The sequence below is a fragment of the Alosa alosa genome, unplaced genomic scaffold (genome assembly GCF_017589495.1).
Source record: "Alosa alosa isolate M-15738 ecotype Scorff River unplaced genomic scaffold, AALO_Geno_1.1 AALO_1.0_unplaced_118, whole genome shotgun sequence".
NCBI lineage: Eukaryota > Metazoa > Chordata > Actinopteri > Clupeiformes > Clupeidae > Alosa > Alosa alosa.
Window position 1 is genome coordinate 1 of NW_025962232.1, and position 21000 is coordinate 21000.

At 41.1% G+C, this 21000-nt stretch overlaps 1 protein-coding gene across 1 annotated transcript; it reads left to right on the forward strand.

Annotated features, from left to right (window-relative positions):
• Window positions 1-651: 651 nt before the first annotated feature.
• LOC125290119 lies at window positions 652-14664 on the forward strand (the record flags this gene model as incomplete). The annotated part of the gene is made up of 16 exons (XM_048237096.1): window positions 652-806; window positions 915-1012; window positions 2071-2093; window positions 2934-3047; window positions 4671-4682; window positions 4771-4832; window positions 5096-5210; window positions 5442-5503; window positions 6113-6227; window positions 6458-6519; window positions 7144-7246; window positions 7335-7396; window positions 11664-11763; window positions 11996-12050; window positions 12871-12927; window positions 14619-14664. Coding segments are annotated over 16 exons (1241 nt in total), but the record flags the coding sequence as incomplete, so codon positions are not given.
• Window positions 14665-21000: the final 6336 nt, after the last annotated feature.

Sequence of the window (21000 nt, forward strand, 5' to 3'; positions counted from 1 at the left end):
CCAGTTACAGGTCCGAAGTGCTAACCAGGCCATGGCTACCCCTGTATATATATACATTCAGTATAAATACTCACAACCACAAACAAATACACACACACACAAACACACACTCCACATAATTTTCATTGTCCTGCATACACACGTGTCCTGTCACACACTTCTCACAGAGGTCCCTGGCAGCTTGTCAATGTCACCTGACTGGAGTGGAGAGGCAGCACAGGAACCATAGTGAGAACATGTCATGCCTGACCTGAGGTGACAGCATGTGTGTGTGTGTGTGTGTGTGCTGTATAAGTCAGGGATTCTGTACGTATGTGCTTGCATGAGCATAGTACTGTGACACATCAGCAGGGATTTCAGTGTAAAGTGTGTGTGTTAGTGTGAGTCTATTTAGTATACGCATCAGTGAAGATCTGAATGTAAGGCGTGTGTGTGTGTGTGTGTGTGTGTGTGTGTGTGTGTGTAACACACGTCTGCCCTGTGCTCCCCTTCCCCGGGGGAGCAATGATGTTGAAATGTGTCAATCTCCCACAATCCCTTTCTTCCCACGCCCCTCCTGGAGCACTGCTCTGACACCACAATGGCAGTTGAGTAGCCGAGGGCACAGGTGATTGACAGCTATCACAACCAATCTCATTCTTCCGTTGGCAGATTGGCACGCCACCTCGTCGCCCCCACCACTCGTTCACTTCCACATAAGTGGGCCGCACCTGAAGCGGAACCTGGAGAGGAACACCTATGTGATAGCAGAACCCGGCGGATGGAATGAACGAACCAGAATGAACCAGAACTGGACTGAGAGGACGGTCAGTGAAGGCGCAGTGTATCAGCATGAGAATGGATGAAACCAACGTCAGGAACTTCTCACCCTTAAACAGGCCGTCTGGTGCTTGGAAAAATGTCTCTCCCCACAGAGAGGAGACCGGATGCCGGAGATGAACAGAAAGAAAGAGACACATGAAGCGAATGATAGAGAGAGTGTGGAACTGTGCACGATAAAGAAAAGAAAAACGTGAGGCTTGTGGAAAGACCAGATGGAGGAGGAGAGGGGAATAGTCAGAGAAGAGAAAGAATATGCATAAAACAGTAGGTGTTAATGAGGGGAGGGGGGTGGTGGGGTGGGGGGGGTGGCAGGAGATGTGTACATGAACACATGCATGTGAGAAGCAGCCTACAGATAAACACCAGACAGAAAATGCAGGAGTGGAAGGGGGAATGGGCAAGAGATGGATTAGAAAGATGGAATTAAACAGACAGAGGGGCTAGAGGATGTGTGTGTGTGTGTGTGTGTGTGTGTGTGTGTGTGTGTGTGTGTGTGTGTTTGTTTGAGGGCATAGAAGGACAGTTTTCAAGACATTTCAAAGAGCAATGAGGACCCTCTCGTATGGGAGGACAGTTGGCTGTCCTCATAAAAATAAACCCTATAAAACCTTTTCTCAGCATGTTTTAATACCAAAAAAGTGGTTTTCTCAAAAGTCCTTATGTACCAAAAACCTGACATATTTTGTATATTTGTGTGTCCGCCACTGCCCCCTATCGGTGGTCGTGGTCCCTGCATGCTGCGACACACAAGCGCGGGAAATTATACACAACGCGGGAAATTATACACAACGCGCGAAATTAGACGCTAAATCAACACTGCGCATGCTCATACTGATTGGCTGGATAGAAGACAGCTGCTACACCTGTGATCACCAGATTCATTTGCTGGGAGTTCTGGAAATGCACGTTGTGGAGAGAAGGTAAGAAATCCATAACAAAACGTTTTAATAGGTAGGCCTAATAGCAGTGTTATTATGGTATGTAATATGGGTAAATGCTGGTTGAATGACATAATGTTAAAGACTTACAAACGAAAATAGCCTACTATGTGATAAGTAGTCTAGCCAGTTAATTCCATATAGCCTACTACAGCCCAGAGCTAACACCAATAGACTGTACTCCAAGTAGACTAAGAGTTTTTATTCCCAGCGATTCTCCCAGAATTACCTATTGGTAGGAAATGTACTTGACCTAGGCTAGTGTTAGCTGGCTAGGTGCATGTTATTGTTATTGCCAATGCTATTGCAGGGAGACTGAACCCTCTGATCCAGGTAAGTGGCCTGGATATTTGAACTACCACAAAGAAATTAGTCAAGGGATAACAAACACCAATGTTGGCAGATCAGTTACGACCAGTAGTGTTGAAAGATGGTTTATCGATGTTATTTCATCCATTTGGTAAGATAAACACTATATTCAGAGCATTGCTAGCTATCGGATGGGAAAAGTATATTGAAGAGGTCACGTTGGAAAAACTAAGGCTTTAGACGAATAACGTAATTTATGAATACATTGTCAGACAGCTGTAAATGTATTTTGTTTTTGTTTGCTTTTCACCAGAGGCGTCAGACTTTTACTAACGTCAATTTCGCTAGCAAACTACATTAAAACGTTGCTCTTTATGCTTAGCAATAGCTTGGTAGAACGCTTAGCCTAAACCACGAACAGCACACAGTGGTATTGGAGGGGGGAGGGGGGGCTACAATCGCGACTATCAATGTTAAACATTATTTGAATTGTTACAATTTCTTTGAAGACGTAAGGGAGGACGCGCCCATCTAATACTAATAGACTAAATATTAAGTTGCCCAACATTAACTCCTACGTGGGGAAATTATAGCTAGAGGTTATGGCTTGGCAAGCGTAATGTCCAGCACAATAATTTTGACAGCTTTCACAATTGGCTAAGCTAAGGTCTGTGGTAAATGAGTGCTTTGTTTGGAATTACGTTGGGTTTATCTTTTGACATAGCCTACATTTTCTGTTTCTCTTTCTTTGTATGCATTGTCATTTAGTATCTGAGCATACTGTTTGAATATCCATGGTATTCGTGAGATGAAGAGTAGTGAAGTTGTTTTTGTTGTTTACATTTTTGTTCTTAATTTCCTTAGTAACTTCTGTCATGCCAAGGAGGACAACTCCCCTTCAGGATGCCACTAATCACATCCTTGCAGGAAGAGACAAGAATTCAGTGTTAGAAATCAAATATATTAATCCAGTTAAAGGTGAGTGACTGACACACTGTATGCTAGACTGAAGGTTACACGTCACTGGTTCATTAATTGATATAATGACCAGTGGTTTTCAGTCTATGACTATTAATTGTACAAACATCAATATAAAATTAAAGTTGTCAATAGTATTTTAATGATATCTTAGTTAATAGTGGGCCTGTCTGTTGTTGTATTCTACACTTGAATACAATGAAATGAATACAATGAAATGTATTCATTATTGTACATGAGGAATTGGGGAAAGCACAACGTTGCATTGTAGCAATTTATAGGAATAACTCAGTTTTATGTGGTTATTTGCAGTGCATTGCAAAAAGGAAGAGATGTGGCTTCCCATCTGCTTCGATCAACTTCATTCTGCAATTTGTTGCCTTGTGCTCATCGTTTACCAGTCATCCAAATGACCCATCTTTGAGTGCTCCATCAATGCTGCAAATGTACAAACATCATGCACTAAACATACGTTTATGGTGACACTTTTGAATTGTACATTAATTTGTAAGCAACTACAGTACACTAATGCCATCCAATACAAGTATAGATGTTCGATGCACAGTTGATGCAAGTTAAAGTGCAACATGAGATCTTTACTTCAGAAATCCTGACTTCTCACTATAGTAATCTTAACATATTAGTCACTCTGAACCTACCACCATGTCTTCCGCTTCCATGTGAAGTCAAACATAAAGATCGAACATGCATTGTGGTACAGTTTACGCCTATGTTCAGCTTCAGCTGCATCAATGAGCTCCCATCTATACTCCACCAGTCTCCTTGATTGAAAACAGCTACAGTGAAGAAACCACGACCTGCAGACACAACCTTATTAGAGTATTGGATACAACTCAAATTACGGCTGGAACTGAAATCACATATGACTATGGTGGGAAAGAATGGCCCTGGCGTAAAGAGGTGGGTATTTTTGATTTCTTCCCCCTATGAATTGATGTCAAGGTTTAAAAAGTATAGCCTATATTGTGACATCTTGATAAAAAGGAAATCCTCTCTTTGTGTTAAGCTGTGTCCGTTTCATGATGCCACAGAGATTACACAATACCTATCGCTTGTTAATGCCAACAATCATAACCAAAAACAGAAGTCACATCTTGGTGGTCTTCAATCTGGTTTTCAGTCAATCGTGTCTCTCTCCTTCCCTGGAAATCCAGAGTTCTCACGAGAGCACAATGGAATTGGCAATGACTCTGGCAATGATGCACGTTACTTTTACCCCGATATCCGGGGAACCAGCTAATCTGATGAAGACAGCACTGTAGCGTTGGAGGGACGGTACACACGTAGTGTTATCCAATTGTGTGCAGTGAGATTTTTAAATGCATGCTTGTTGCCATCCCTCGAGTTGGGCCATTACATTAAACATGGTCTAGTGTTAATCTTTCTAGATTACCAGGGTCTGGATTTTTAAAGGCTATCTCCCAGATGATGCCAGCAAGCTTATCTGTATGTTTTGTATATTTCCCCTACTGTTAAAACCACTGCTGCCCAATTTTTAATGTTTCTTGTTTAGACACAACTCAGTGGTGGAAGTTTCCCTTCTGGCCAACTCTCCCAGATGAGTGACCAGCCCATGACTTGGAACCCAATGTTTTTCTACAGACTTATTCAGAGGTGAGTCCCTGCTTGAAGAAGCAATGCCTGGTAAATACTGGGGTCTTGCAAGGCACTGTGCCTTCATGTCCTGTGTTCTCTTCAACAGACACCGAATTGAGAGCAGAGTGTCAGTCATCCACTCCCACACCAGACAACCCTGCGCATGAGGTTAGTTTGAATTCAGCTGTTTATTTCGGGATGTATGAATGATTAGAAATTATATAGTTTCGTAAGGGACATATTTATCAATGAATTACAATTATACTGCAGGTACAGTCTGAAAATCTTTTGTCGGTACTGATAGCCATCAATTCACACTTTGTTCCCCTGTCTACATCGTTTTCAGTGTCATAAACTTAAAGGTTTGAGTGAAATAGACACTGTACCAGTTGATGCCTGTTCATCTTTGCATATTGCTGTTATTTTTTTAGGTGCACTGTGTCAGAGGTCAGTGTGGCACTTCTTCTGCGAAAGAGGGGATTGGAGAAGTTGGTGTCCAGCACCAGGAGGTGTTATCCCCTGTGTTCTCAGCAGAGCTTGCCAGTGGTCAGTTATAGTTTTGAGTAAATGTTGTTAACTTCTGGCAATGCATGTCATGCCTGCTAAGGGTTTGCAGCATGAAAAATGTGGCAATATCAGGCCATTTATCATGTATTGATGGACATTTTGAGTAGAATATTGTCTGTCAGGGATGTAAGTTGAGTATAGTATACCTATATGTGGTTTTATGACTTGAGGAAAGTCAAACACTGAATCTCCCTGTGTTCTCTTGTACAGAGACTGAATCAAGATCAGGGTGTCAATCATCCAGAGCCGCGCCAAATGACTCTGCTTGTGAGGTGAGTTTTTGAAATTGACCAATGGTTAGAAGTACTGTGGTGTTCCATGGAACACAATGTTCAGTGTTTTAGTAAACATCTTGCAGCTACAGTGGAAATGTCTATTCAGTATGGATGGTTTTACTAACCATGGTGTCCCCCCAACACTGTTTTTTTTCCTGAGTGTGCCATACACTGGGAGTTCAATAACAGAAGACTTAGAGTTTGATCAAGGATGTCATTAGAAGTCCAAAGGACCATGTCCTTGCATAACATGAGTTTGTCTGTGTTACAAACTGTCCTCACATAACATGAATATTCCCCTGTGTCACACACAGATGTAGAAACTACAGCACATGCTTGTAAAGTGGCTAGTTAAGGAATAGCGTTTTGTCTCTTTAATACACATTCTTTCTTGTGGCATCAATATGTACCTACAGTATATGGTGCATTGTCAGCTGTTTCTTGCGGCTTGATGATGTAATTTGTTATGCAGTGACATGCCTTCCTTATCCAAAATGGTTGCTAAATCTTGTTAAATATTCTGTCTTTGCACATACTGTATGGAGTATTCCTATCTGTACCAGTTGATGCCTGTTCATCTTTGCATATTGCTGTTAATTTTTTTAGGTGCACTGTGTCAGAGGTCAGTGTGGCACTTCTTCTGCGAAAGAGGGGATTGGAGAAGTTGGTGTCCAGCACCAGGAGGTGTTATCCCCTGTGTTCTCAGCAGAGCTTGCCAGTGGTCAGTTATAGTTTTGAGTAAATGTTGTTAACTTCTGGCAATGCATGTCATGCCTGCTAAGGGTTTGCAGCATGAAAAATGTGGCAATATCAGGCCATTTTTCTATGTCTTGATAGACGATATTCTACTCAAAATGTCCGTCAGGGATGTGAGTTGAGTATATTATGCCTTTGTGGTTTTATGACTTGAGGAAAGTCATGCACTGAATCTCCCTGTGTTCTCTTGTACAGAGACCAAATCAAGATCAGGGTGTCAATCATCCAGAGCTATGCCAAATGACACTGCTTGTGAGGTGAGTTTGAATTTACCTGTGTTTTGAAATTGACCAATGGTTAGAAGTACTCTAATGTTCCATGGAACACAATTTTCAGTGTTATAATGATTGTCACATATTGTGTGTTAGTGTAGGCTATATTTAAACTGTATTTCGAGTTTAATATCGGCATGTCGACTTTAAAGTTGAAATGACATTTCAACTTTATTCTCGAAATGTCGAGTTTAATCTCGTCATGGCAAACATTTTTTTTTTCTTTGTGTGGCCCTAATACTCCGTCGTAGAATTATCATTATTTTGACAGCATTAGAAACATATTAATTTGCAGTGGTTTATGGTGTAAGTTCCTTTACTTGGACAATAGCATATCTATACAGTATTTTACTGTTTACTTTTTTTTATTATTGTAATTAAATGTTTTCTAGTCATTATTTACCACATAGTTAGCATAGAATGTTTTGTTGCGTATGTTGCGTTGGTATTTAAATATTTTTCATTTTTTTCTTGTCATCCTATACAGTTGCTAAACATTTAGAACATGTGTCTTTAAACTCTGTCTTAGTACAACTTTACAATAAACTTATGTGATATTCAAGTCCTCATCTGCATCATATCTGCATCTGTTCAACTTTTTATACACAGCGAAATAGTGGAAGCTTCCCTTCTGGCCAACACTCCGTTGCAGAGCTTAGTGACCACGCCCATGACTTGGAACCCAATGTTTTCTCTACAGACTTATTCAGAGGTGAGTCCCTGCTTGAAGAAGCAATGCCTGGTAAATACTGGGGTCTTGCAAGGCACTGTGCCTTCATGTCCTGTGTTCTCTTCAACAGACACCGAATTGAGAGCAGAGTGTCAGTCATCCACTCCCACACCAGACAACCCTGCGCATGAGGTTAGTTTGAATTCAGCTGTTTATTTTGGGATGTATGAATGATTAGAAATTATATAGTTTCGTAAGGGACATATTTATCAATGAACTTATTGAACAATTGAAACACATTAGGAACCGCAAAGTTGGAGACATGCATAAAGACATTGCTTCAAATTTAAAACCGGATTACTCTGGAATGGCTAACTGTGCAGGGGAATGCTTTACACCTTTATGTTCGGTAAGGTCTGCTGTTTATTCTGATATATGGTTTGTCATGTGTTGAGGGAAAGTTCGCGAAGTATTCCACCAAGATGAATGTGTAGGGAGACGGGCGCAAAAAAATATGATTACATTAAAGTTACTTTTCTCGCGAATTGTTTACCACAACAACTAATCACTAACATCGTTTAAAGGCTGAGAAAAAGCTCTTTCGTGTGATACATGTGATGTCTGTGATCAGGCTTCTTCGCAAGTAGTTAAGCAAATTTGGGTGGGACAGAAATACCTTTACAGAGCAGCAGTTCTGGCCATATCGGCTATGGCTCACATGATGTACTGCTTTAAATGCATTATCGCTTCACTACCCAACACGCGAACAAGAAAGAAAAGAAACCAATGTGCTTATGTCGCAATTTCCGATAGGCCCAGGCCTAGAGAAAAGACAGCTATGGTAACCTAACAATTAGGATTTGCTTTGCCTACACTGCTGTTTGGTTGTCCCAAACTTTGAGACGATCCATACTCGCATTAACTGAATCTTATCAACCCGAACTGCGATGTTGAGTGACGGGATGCAATGCCTAATAATCTCACTGTCTTTGGCATAACTGCTAACAGTGCGCCTAGGCCTACTGTTAAACACCTGAAAAATATTGAGCTGCTGTTTTCTTTTCATGTCGAGCACTAGGCCTACGCTTGAATGATTTATGACTGAATGGAACGTTGCGTTTTTAAAGAACTGCTTATTACGTTGTGTGACAAAGTTTACACTAATCATCATCTTCTAATGTATCCTTATGTTGAGATGTCCATTCTCTTTGCCCTAGGCTATCATTTGTGTGCGAAGCATGTTTTAATTAAGACAGTACACAAGCTATTTTTATTGTAATATTGAACGATTTCATGAATAAATTGTACGCACAGTACATTGTACGGCCAAGGCAAGGGGCAACTCTTCTCTTCAATTTCCCTTCCAAATTACCGTATTTTCCAGACTATAAGTCGCTCCTGAGTATAAGTCGCATCAGTCAAAAAATGCGTCATGAGCAGGAAAAAAACATATATAAGTCGCACCTGACTATAAGTCGCATTTATTTAGAAATGTATTTCACAAAATCCAAAACCAAAAACGGAGATTATGTAACTGGATTATTGAGGCCAAAAAGATTAATGAAGATGAAGGAGTGAAGGCAGCCAAGAGGAGGGCAGGAAGGTAATTGCAAAGCAAAAGATTCACTGAAAGAAAATGCCATGAGGTGCACCAAAATCTTACTAGAATGTGGAGAATACAATGCAATCAAGCATTTTGGGCGATGTGGAGTCACAAGCTGGCAGCAGATTAAATGCTCATGAGAGAGAAAAAGATGCAGTTTTAGACGTGACCGAAAAGATAGGCCTATAGGCCCGACGGTAATTGTAAAGCAATTTACAAAAGATTCACTGAACAAAAATGCTGATATGATGCATGAAAATGTAGCTAAAAATGTGGAGAATACAATGCAATCAAGCATTTTGGGCGATGTGGAGTCACAAGCTGGCAGCAGATTAAATGCTCACGATAGAGAAAAAGACTGTTTTAAAAGGACGTGACCTAAGCTGAGGCAAGCCATGGCAATTGGCCAATAGGCCGGACGGTATTTGTAAAGCAGTTTACAAATGATTCACAGAACAAAAATGCTGATGTGGTACATGAAAATGTAGCTGTACACATTGAGGCCAAAAATATTGAGAATTCTACAGGGAATGTTAATGAAGGAGTGAATGGTGGCAAGAGGCAAGCCGAAGGCTGCTGACAAGGCCCGACGCTAGTTGTAAAGCAATTTACAAAAAAAATCACTGAACTCAAATGCTGATGTGGTACATGAAAATTTAGCTAAAAATGTGGAGAATGCAATCAATCATTTTTCACGATATATTGGCACAGGCTGGCATGCAGCAGAACAATTGCTTGGCTGGCCACCTCCGAGAGAGCGAGAGGAAAAAAAGATGCACATTTAAAAGGGTCTAAATTCCAGCACGGAATTGAGGGTATTGCGAATAAATTATTACTTAGTATTGAGCATAATAATAAGTCCCGCAAATCTAGCCATCATAATGCGAGAGATTCCCACACATTTTACCCTGTACCCTGTCTGACATTAATATAATAATGGAGCGGCCTGAATGCGGGACTATTGACGGACCAACTCTGACTTCAATTGAACCCCATGCAGAGACGCGCACGCAGGACCACTTTGGGGGTGCCTCTTTTCTCTCTCTCTCTCTCTCTCTCTCTCTCTCTCTCTCTCTCACAGCAGGATTTGTCAAATTATAGCCTAGGTGCTTCAACATCAACTGCTATTGACAGGAAAGGAAAACAAACATTTAGCGATCAGGAACAGTCAGGAATTTTGCAAATACAGAAGCATGACCGCCTAGGCTATAACGTAGAGAACATGGATGACTTTGACGTTCGATTGCGGACGTGAATAGACAGCTACAGACACGGAGCGCACATTAGGCCTACTTTTACTTTCTGTGCGTATTCATTACGTGAAGGATAATTAGTAGCTAAACAGCGATCAAATATAACATGGCAGTGCGTTTTGTTTTCAAATGTTTTCATGCATGTCTAGATAACAGGTGAGGGATGTTTAGGAGACTCGTAAATCCTCAAATTTAGGCTGCGCAAAGCACAGCACATTTATTTGGCCATGGCTTGTATTCGAGTCAGCTATAATATAGTCCTTTATTTCTTGCGTTTTATTGTGAGACATAGGCCTACTTTTCGTTTGGAGCGGCATGGGTAGGCTATCAAAAGCAGATGTTTAATTTAAGATTTAATTTACGTTTGGACTGTTGATTATATTGCTAAATATCGGGACTGATGACCACTGAAATCTGTGGGGTATTTAATGGCTTACTATTAAGTTTCATAGTGTCGGGAATTTCGATTGCCATCCACTTATTGCGAGATAAGGTATCCGCGCTTTCATTCATTCGTGTGCTGTGCTGCAAGGGAAACCTTATTCTGTATAGCAAAAGATGTCTAAGATAGCCTAAATGTAGTTATTTTTTAAATTATGCATGATTTACTTTTTTTATAAAATTCATAGGCTGATGCCTGGCAGCAACAATTGTGTTTAAATGTAGGCTTCAGCCTCTAGCTCAGAAGGGTGCGGCATGCGACTAGCTTGAGAGCAATGAGAGCAACGTGTTGGAGACTCATGGTGTAAATGACTTTTCATTGGCAACAATACCAACCAACAATATAAAATATTAAGAAGAGCTCTTTTATGAGTTAAATTTATTTGTCCAAATCTGAGGCCTGGCTATAAATAGAATCCCTGCCATAATTTGACGATTTAGGTATGCACGTGGTAGTGCAAGCACTAATCTCTGACTGAAAGTGCACAGGACTTGTGCATTTGAGAGCGCTCTCTCGCGCTGTAGATGTAATGTTTCACGTAGGGTTTATATATTATATATTTTTTCATAGATAAGTCGCACCTGACTATAAGTCGCAGGACCAGCCAAACTATGAAAAAAAGTGTGACTTATAGTCTGGAAAATACGGTACGTTTTATTGTCTGAAGACATCTATCGCAAGAATTTAACATTCTAACAGCAAAGCAAATGCAAGCTAACCAAAGTGCAGTCGGTTCTCCCGCCATGGTTTTTGAAATCGCACACCTGCTGTATCTAAAGGCCCACGCACATAAGGCCTACGACTATCACTCTACACGCCCCCTGTTGCACGTCACAATTTAATTTACTATAGCTGATCCTGCCTCCTGGCTCCCCAAAATGCCGCATCATGTGAACAGATCAGCAGGCCGGCAAATTTTCACCTCGCTTTCAGACACAAAAAGACGTCCCCTCTTCCCGCAAATATAGCGTGATCTCTGTGTGAAAAGGCCTATTGAATTACAATTATACTGCAGGTACAGTCTGAAAATCTTTGTCGGTACTGATAGTCATCAATTCACACTTTGTTCCCCTGTCTACATCGTTTTCAGTGTCATAAACTTAAAGGTTTGTGTGAAATGGACAGTTGATGCCTGTTGCATATTGCTGTTAATTTTTTTAGGTGCACTGTGTCAGAGGTCAGTGTGGCACTTCTGCGAAAGAGGGGATTGGAGAAGTTGGTGTCCAGCACCTTGCTGTGTTCTCAGTAGAGCTTGCCAGTGGTCAGTTATAGTTTTCAGTAAATGTTGTTAACTTCTGGCAATGCATGTCATGCCTGCTAAAGGTTTGCAGCATGAAAAATGTGGCAATATCAGGCCATTTTTCTATGTCTTGATGGACATTTTGAGTAGAATATTGTCTGTCAGGGATGTGAGTTGAGTATAGTATACCTATATGTGGTTTTATGATTTGAGGAAAGTCAAACACTGAATCTCCCTGTGTTCTCTTGTACAGACACCGAATCAAGATCAGGGTGTCAATCATCCAGAGCCGCGCCAAATGACTGCTTGTGAGGTGAGTTTGAATTTACCTGTGTTTTGAAATTGACCAATGGTTAGAAGTACTGTGATGTTCCATGGAACATAATGTTCAGTGTTTTAGTAAACATCTTGCAGCTACAGTGGAAATGTCTTCTATTCAGTATGGATGGTTTTACTAACCATGGTGTCCCCCCAACACTGTTTTTTTTCTGAGTGTGCCATACACTGGGAGTTCAATAACAGAAGACAGAGTTTGATCAAGAATGTCATTAGAAGTCCAAAGGACAGTGTCCTTGCATACCATGAGTTTGTATGTGTTACAAACTGTCCTCACATAACATGAATATTCCCCTGTGTCACACACAGATGTAGGAATTACAGCACATGCTTGTAAAATGGCTAGTTAAGAAATGCATTATGCAGTGACATGCCTCCCTTATCCAAAATGGTTGCTAAATCTTGTTAAATATTCTGTCTGTAGATACTGTATGGAGTATTCCCATCTGTACCAGTTGATGCCTTTTCATCTTTGCATATTGCTGTTATTTTTTTTAGGTGCACTGTGTCAGAGGTCAGTGTGGCACTTCTGTAAAAGAGGGGATTGGAAAAGTTGGTGTCCAGCACCTTGCTGTGTCCTCAGCAGACCTTGCCAGTGGTCAGTTACAGTTTTGAGTAAATGTTGTTAACTTCTGGCAATGCATGTCATCCCTGCTAAGGGTTTGCAGCATGAAAAATGTGGCATTATCAGGCCATTTTTCTATGTCTTGATGGACATTTTGAGTAGCCTATATGTGGTTTTATGACTTGAGGAAAGTCACGCTCTGAATCTCCCTGTGTTCTCTTGTACAGGGACCGAGATCAGGGTGTCAATCATCCAGAGCCGCACCAAATGACTCTGCTTGTGAGGTGAGTTTGAATTTACCTGTGGTTTGAAATTGACCAATGGTTAGAAGTACTGTGATGTTCCATGGGACATAATTTTCAGTGTTTTAGTTAGGGTTGCAGCTATCAATTATTTTTGTAATTGATTAATCTCGCACTTTATCGATTGATTAATCAGATTTTTTTTTTTTTTTTTTTTTCGTTTTTAAACAACCAATACAAATAATGCATAACGAAAATGATGTGGCTGTTCAAGCAATTGCCAGAGGTATTTATTCTAACTCCAACATTTGGCTCAAAAACTAAGCTCATTTATTGCAATTTATAAGTGTTTATAAGTGCCAGTGCCAACAATTAAACAATGTTAAAAATGCTCTCTGTAAAATTGCAGCCTCTTGTGCATGACAGCTGGGCGAACAAAGCTGTCCATACTATGTTGTGAAGTCTGTGTTGCAAACATGTGGACAGATTTTTCCAGGGGATTTCCAGATAGTCTAGGGTTAATCAACATATTTCCTTGCAGTTTGAGGCTGTGTAGTGCTGTGGCTAGGAAGAAGAATAATCAGTTTCCTTATCAGCCCCTATCAGTTAGTTTCCTGCAGTTTCGCTAGTGGTCTGTATTGTAGAACATTTTTTTTATTCTTCCTACCTACAGCACTCGCTGTCTTCAAACAACAGGGCTGTAGGTTGATTTACCCTGGACCTGGAGTTTAACTTTTAGTGTTAAGCAAAGCCATTGATTGGTAGAAATCCCTGTTGCCATTTCTTTTTTTTACAGGTAATTGAAGTTAAGCAGGGTAAATCTAAATTTGGCTTTGGACACAGGTTCCGAAACTAGATGTGTTTGTGTTTTTTAAATGCCATATGAAGGTTTACTTCATTATTTAGAGGAATTGTCGTCTTTGCCATCATCACAAAAGAAGCATATCTTTCTCTTTTGTGTGTGTGATGAGTGACACCCCAACAGTTAGCTAAACTTCACAGTCACTAAAAGTCACAGGAATTGAATAGATATGCTTCTATATTATAAAAGTAACTTATATTCCCCTTTTCATCTCTCCTGATGGATTTGTGTGCCATCACTCAAACTGTGCAAACTGATAGCCATCACTCAAACTGTGCATTTGCACTGTGCATTTTGTTAGCATTTCTTAATTGTGTATGTTTCATAAGTGTGAAGCTTATTCCATTTAATAAGAAAATGAGTATGCAATTGATCAATTGTTGTCTAATGCTGTGGTTTGTATAATTTTGTCTGTGAAGAATGCTGTGGTGTGTGTGGCACAAAATCTGCCTCCAGAAATCCTCAGAAGACTGGGATGTATCAGATGTCCGTGAACATTAAAGTATGCCAGTGTAACTTCTGGTTCACCTCATCTCCGACTCAGCTACTCAAGGTATTATTTAAATGTAGTGCAATGTCCATCACTAGGCACACTTGCTAATGTGCGGTCAACACTTACATTATGTTTGGTTAGGCATATAAAGCATATAAAGAAGCTGGGTGTATTTTGTTTTTAACAAGCAGTGTAATGAAATGTCATGTTATTTAAAACAATCCAACTTAATTTTTAGGAGATCTAAAGTCAATTTATTATCACATACATTTTGTCTACGCAAGTTCCAGTTTGTTTGGCAATTTTGAACAGCAACCTCCCTATCTGCGAGTACATCCTTTTTCTTTTTTATCTTCTAATATTTTTTTTAATTTTCAGGTTTCTGTGTTTCATCAAGGCGGTGTACGAAGAGACCATGGTCTGAGGAGGAGATGCAAGCGGTGATGAAACATCTGAGGCCTTTTGTTGAAAACGGTGTCACTGCCACCAACGGGCAGTGCCTGCAGTGCAAGGAAAAGGAACACCCTATCTTGGAGACAAGATCCATTCAAAACATTAGTGATTTTGTACGCAACAGAGGCTTGGCCTTTAAAAGGCATTCAAATGTTAAACGCTAAATGCACTTTTGGATAGCTTGAGCCTTTACCTTTCTAGGCATGTTTTTTACAATGCTGTCATTGTTAAGGAAGAGATTCTTGAGGCGACCAAATCAAATATAGTTCAGTGATTCAACAAATGTTGTGTTGTGTGTTAATAATGACAAACCTAGATGATTATTTTCAACATTTTTAGCCTAAATGTAGATGAGTTTAGTAGTAAAACATTTGGCCCACCAGTAGGTAGACCCCATCAGATAAGAGCCGTTGTGTTATCTGTAAGCTTTTGTAACTTGACAGAATTTGATTGGAGGTACTGATGTTTTCTAGAGGAAGAAGTGTAGAATGGAGTGATTGTGCTGCTTATGTACGTCATCTGCAAATGATGTCTCTGTGATGAGTTATTCACACTTATTTCAACTTGTGTGCCAAATTGTAATGCACAACAGAGGTCAACAAAGAAAACAAAAATGACCTCTTAATATATTCCATATTATTATAATGGTGTGCCTCAGTCACTTTGGTCTTATAAGCTATGTGTCCTTTCAAAACAGGTTATACTTGGTGTATGTGTATGGTGACCTGGCCTTACAGACCTTGTGTCCTTTCAAAACAGGTTATACTTGGTGTATGTGTATGGTGACCTGGCCTTACAGACCTTGTGTCCTTTCAAAACAGGTTCTACTTGGTGTATGTGTATGGTGACCTGGCCTTACAGGCCTTGTGTCCTTTCAAAGCAGGTTATACATAGTGTATGTGTATGATGACATCACTGACCTTGTACACCACACTGTCCTTATAGACCGTGTTACAGAAAAGTCTTTACAAACCACCAGAAAGTCTGAAAAATAGCCATTTTTTATATCTCAGTTGTGCAAAGAAAATCTTTTAATTTTAAGTCGTGTATAGGTTCCCTGATTTTTTTCATGATTTTTGGTATGTTTTTTGTAGCTCTAGCACCACCAGAACCTGGTGTCCCCGCAGCCCTATTCCAAGTCTGATTTGCACAAAAAATCCAAAATTGTCCCTATAGTCTGATAAACGGGTATAGGTGTGTGTGTGTGTGTGTGTGCCCGCTAGATTTTTTTCTCCTCTCTCTCCGTGTCTGTCTGTCTGTATCTGTGTGTTCCATCTCACCGTCAGTAGCACGGTGAGCATCCTGCACTGAGAGATAAGCACCGGCCTCCGCTCTCTCAGAGTGCCACAGGCAGCACCTCTCCTCACACACATGCACACGCACACACACACACACACACACACACACACACACACACACACACACACACACACACACACACACACACACACACACACACACACACACACACACACACACACACACACACACACACAGACACACACACACACAGACACACACACACACAGAGACACATGCATACACACACCAGAGAGTAATCTGTACACCCGTCTGCCTCTCTACTTCAGTCATCTCGTCCATCTCTCTACTCTCTTTGCCCTTGGCTCCGTCCGATTATTTTTCCTCCTACCTCTCTTCATCCTTCTCTTCTTCTTCTCTTCTTCTTCTCTTCCTTCTTCTTTCCTTTCCTCTACTCTCCTTTTGTTATGGCCCGTGTTCCGCATCCGTCTTGGTTAGGTTCCGTCTGTGTTAGAATCCATCTGTGTTAGGTTCCATCTGTCTTCGGTTCCATCTGTCTTCAGTTCGGTCCGAGTTCTCACTGGTGTTCTTATTGAGTTGGATTTCATTGCATGAGAAAGAAAAAGACAGGAGTCACAACAGACAGCAACACTAATAGAAAGACGTATAGACATTTATGGATTTATCACACATCCATACTTACCTACCTACTTACCTACAGACATACTGTACATACCTACATACATACATACATACATACAAACATACATACATAGATATATATACAAACAAACATACATAGCCTACATACATACTGTACATACATACACAACTATACAGTACACTACATCCAAAACTGTAACTGCAATACACTGATCCATATCTACACAGATAAAACATGTTGTCTTGTTAGGCCATACCCATGCCATTTGTCTGAGGAGTTGTGAAGTTGATACACATATTAAATTATGTTAAAATATATTTAGAAGATAATAAATTGGAACTGCAGAGTGTGAGTGTGTCAGTCAGTCTGTGTTTACTGTATGTGGTGTGTGTGTGTGTGTGTGTGTGTGTGTGTGTGTGTGTGAGTGACAGATTGTATTGTCTGAGACTCCTGAGGAGGCAGCAGACGTGACAGCCGTATCATCCCCCGAAATCACATTAAGCCAAGGAGATAAAAACACACACGCACACGCACACACACGCACACACACGCACACACACACACACACACACACACACACACACATTCCCATGCACACACACACACACATGCACACACACTCACACTCACATGCACACACACAAATACACATACACATACAAACAGGGACACACACACTCTCTCCATCCTTCATCTGTAGGCTTCACAAATCTGCTACACTCCTCCTCATCATCCCTCTCTTTTTCTTTCTCTCTCCCTCTCTCTCTCTCTACTCCCTTCCCTCTTCATCTCTCTCCCCTAAAACTTCATGGCCTACTTTCCAGTGTGCTTTGAAAAACTGTAGCTGCTGCATGTCGGATGAAAGAAAGCAGGTCCGATGAGAGGATGAAGAGAGAGAGAGAGAGAGAAAGAGAGAGAGTGGGAGAAGAGGAAGCATGTGAAGGCTTGCCCCCTTTATCTCTGTGCCCGGCCTGGGCAAAACATCATCTCTTTTTGTTCTCTTCTTTTTTTAGAAAGAAAAAAAGAGTCTGCCAATGCCTTTGCTTCCCACAAGATGAAAAAAATATGTTTTCCTCATCAAGGCTAATCATCATCATCATCAAGACCACCATCATCAGCATCATCAACATCATCATCATCACCATCATCATCATCTCCTTCTTCTTCTTCAGATGCACAAAGCCGCAAAACCAGGATCCTGGCCAATATGACAACTACTACAGGCCATAGGCTGTCTCTACTAACGTGTGTGTGTGTATGTGCGTAGGTGTGTGTGTGTGTGTGTGTGTAAGTTATAGGTATGTGTCTGTGTGTGTGTGTGTGTGTGTGTGTGTGTGTGTGTGTGTGTGTGTGTGTGTGTGTGTGTAAGTGTGTATCTCTCCCACTCAATGTGACCCACTCGTTGTGTCTCCCTCTCTCACCAACAGGGAAACGAAAACAGATTTGATCTTTTTTTTTTTTTAAATGCTCAGCAGCAGCAAAATATCCTTTCTTATTTTTGGCCGCTCAAACACACTGTATATATGTCTCTCCTCCTCCCTTAGGCGGTCATGATATGTGAGAGTTCGGATCGCTGACTTCACCCCTGCCTAAAAGAGCTGATATATGGCCGCTCTAGAATAGCAGCACCCTAAAAATATACATTAGCTATAGACTGCTATATCCTCAGGGGGCACCCATCTCAGCACTTTCTTTGTATTTAAGGGTTTCATTTTTTATGGTGTTACCTGGACGAGGATATTTTTGGGAGGATATGGTGACTCGTTTGCAGATTTGTGTGTGTGGGCATGCAGGGATTCTTCTTGTCTGTTGTTTTTTCTTTCTTTCTTTCTTTCTTTCTTCCTTTCTTTCTTTCTTTCTTCCTTTTCTTTCTTTCTTTCGTGTCTTTTTTCTTTCTTTCTTTGTTTCTTTGGACACACTCACAGCTGTATTGCATGCCTCTAACTCAAGAGTGTGATGGAATTGTTCTGAAGATGCCCCCCAGCACCACCAGCACCTCCAGCACCAGCACCAGCACCACTAGCACCACCAGCACCAGCACCAGCACCAACAGTGTGTGTATGTGTGTGTGTGTATGTGTGTGTGTGTGTGTGTGTGTGTGTGTGTGTGTGTGTGTGTGTGTGTGTGTGTGTGTGTGTGTGTGTGTGTGTGTGTGTGTGTGTGTGTGTGTGTGTGTGTGTGTGTGTGTGTGTGTGTGTGTGTGTGTGTGTGTGTGTGTGTGTGTGCACACGTGACACAGAGAGAGGTTGTCAGATCTGTTGATTTTTTGTTGTTTGACAGATTTTACATTGTATTTGACTGAGTGTTATTGTGTACCTCACTTAAATCGTTGTTTGTGCATGAATGCTTGGGCCTACAGTTGTGTGTATTTATGTATTCATTTACTTGTGTGTGTGTGTGTGTGTGTGTGTGTGTGTGTGTGTGTTCCCAAAAGTGGCTAGCCAGTGACTGGTTTATATTTAGTGGTGCTGTTGTCGGGGGCAATGGCTTCACAATCTCTCTCTCTCTCTCTCTCTCTCTGCCCACATCAGGCTGTCTCCCTCTTTGGCGTCCAGCCATGCCTATTTTCAGACTCTGCACTGTCTGTCGCGTCAGAGGGTGACAGCTAAGAGGACAGGGACAGCGTGTGTGTGTATGTGTGTGTGAGGATTTTGTGTGTGTGTGTGTGTGTGTCGTGAGGGGGATTTACGTTGGTGTCATGTGAGAAGCTGTCTCATCAGTGATCTGGGGGCAGGCAAGGGGTGTGTGGCATGGGGAAGATTATCCAATATTCTAAGCCCTGGAGTGGATCTAAGAGTGTGCGTGTGCGTGTGTGTGTGTGTGTGTGTGTGTGTGTGTTTTTGTTTTCTCCCGGTACGCCAGTTTGAAGGTTACGTGACAGAAGGATGTCAAAGGTCTCTCTCATGCTAAGTTGGCTGTCTGGAAGACCAGGAAGAGCAGAATGTTGGGGACTGGTTCAGTCGACCCTGGGGAGGTTCTTAAGGGGATGGCGGCAGGTAGTTTAAAGATTGAGTTCTCTTATTATAGCCTGGTTAAGAACATTGAGGGGTTTCTGGATGTGTGGGGGTTGGGGTGGTGTTGTGTGAGGGTGGGGGGGATGATCAGCATATGGGATTTTTATGTGTGTATGTATTTATGTATTTTTGTGTGTATGTATTTATGTATTTTTGTATGGTGTTGGACTTTATATGAGGCGCGTCTTGATTTCATGGGTTGAGGAATGATCCAATAAATGGCGTATGAACCTCTCTCTATCCTCTCTCTCTCTCTCTCTCTCTTCTCTCTCTCTCTCTCTCTATCTCTGCTCTATAAGTGTATTGATGTGAAAGTGTCTGCTAGTGGTTACATAAAACAGTGCTAAACCACTCGCCAAGCCAGTTTCACGCTCGTCACACTTTCTCTCTCTCTTCCTCCATGTATCTCTCTTGCCATCCCACTCTCTCTCTTTTCTTCTCTGCCCGACTCTCTCTCGCTCTGTCTTTCAATTCAATTCAATTTAAAGGCTTTATTGACATGAAAAAAAAATCAAAGTGTACAAAATTACAGTTTTTTTTCTGATTGCTTAAACACATTTTTGGTAACTATGGCTTTTTTTGCAAAACTCTCTCACACACACACACACACACACACACACGCACGCACACACACACGCACTCACACACACGCACACACACACACACATACACACAAATAGGAAAACCTTTCACCCAATCAGCAAAACATTGTAGTTCTCTTGCAAAAGCTAACACACCTTGCTCAACTCTCCACACCTTCGTAAAAATTGTGTTTTTGTATCAAACAGTAAACACAAGCCATCACAATAGTAAGCACACAATGTGCCAACTACACACTGATGGTATGAATAAAAAACACATCTGACTTTTGCTTTGAAAAGACAAAAAAGTCCAGGGTGCTCAGGAAGTTCCTATCAGAAATTTGAAGGTGCTCTTTGGGTTCGGTAATCCAGTAGTAAATAGAAAAAAGGGGGTCCAAGACACTCTTCTTCAAAAATATAAAAAGCTTTTATTTAACTGGCTAATTCATCATAGAACGTTTAAAAACATAGGGAGAAGCAACCCACGCGTAGCAGCACAAGCAGCCTTCTTCAGGGTGTGTTTCACAGACAAACGGTTTCCCCTTTTGTAGGCTAATTGAGTGATATGGTGAATTACCACATGGAACATGCCAGAACAGTCCACTAGGTGGCTGGCTATGAATGTTCACATACAAAAAAGACAAATTAATACAAAAATAATTCACTAGGTGGCTATACATCGTAAATATAAGCCTCCAGAGAGAGTACAAGGTATAGAGAAAGACTATTACCAGTTAAGCCTATTAATACATACAGAGAAAAGACGATCACAAAAAAGGACTGAAATC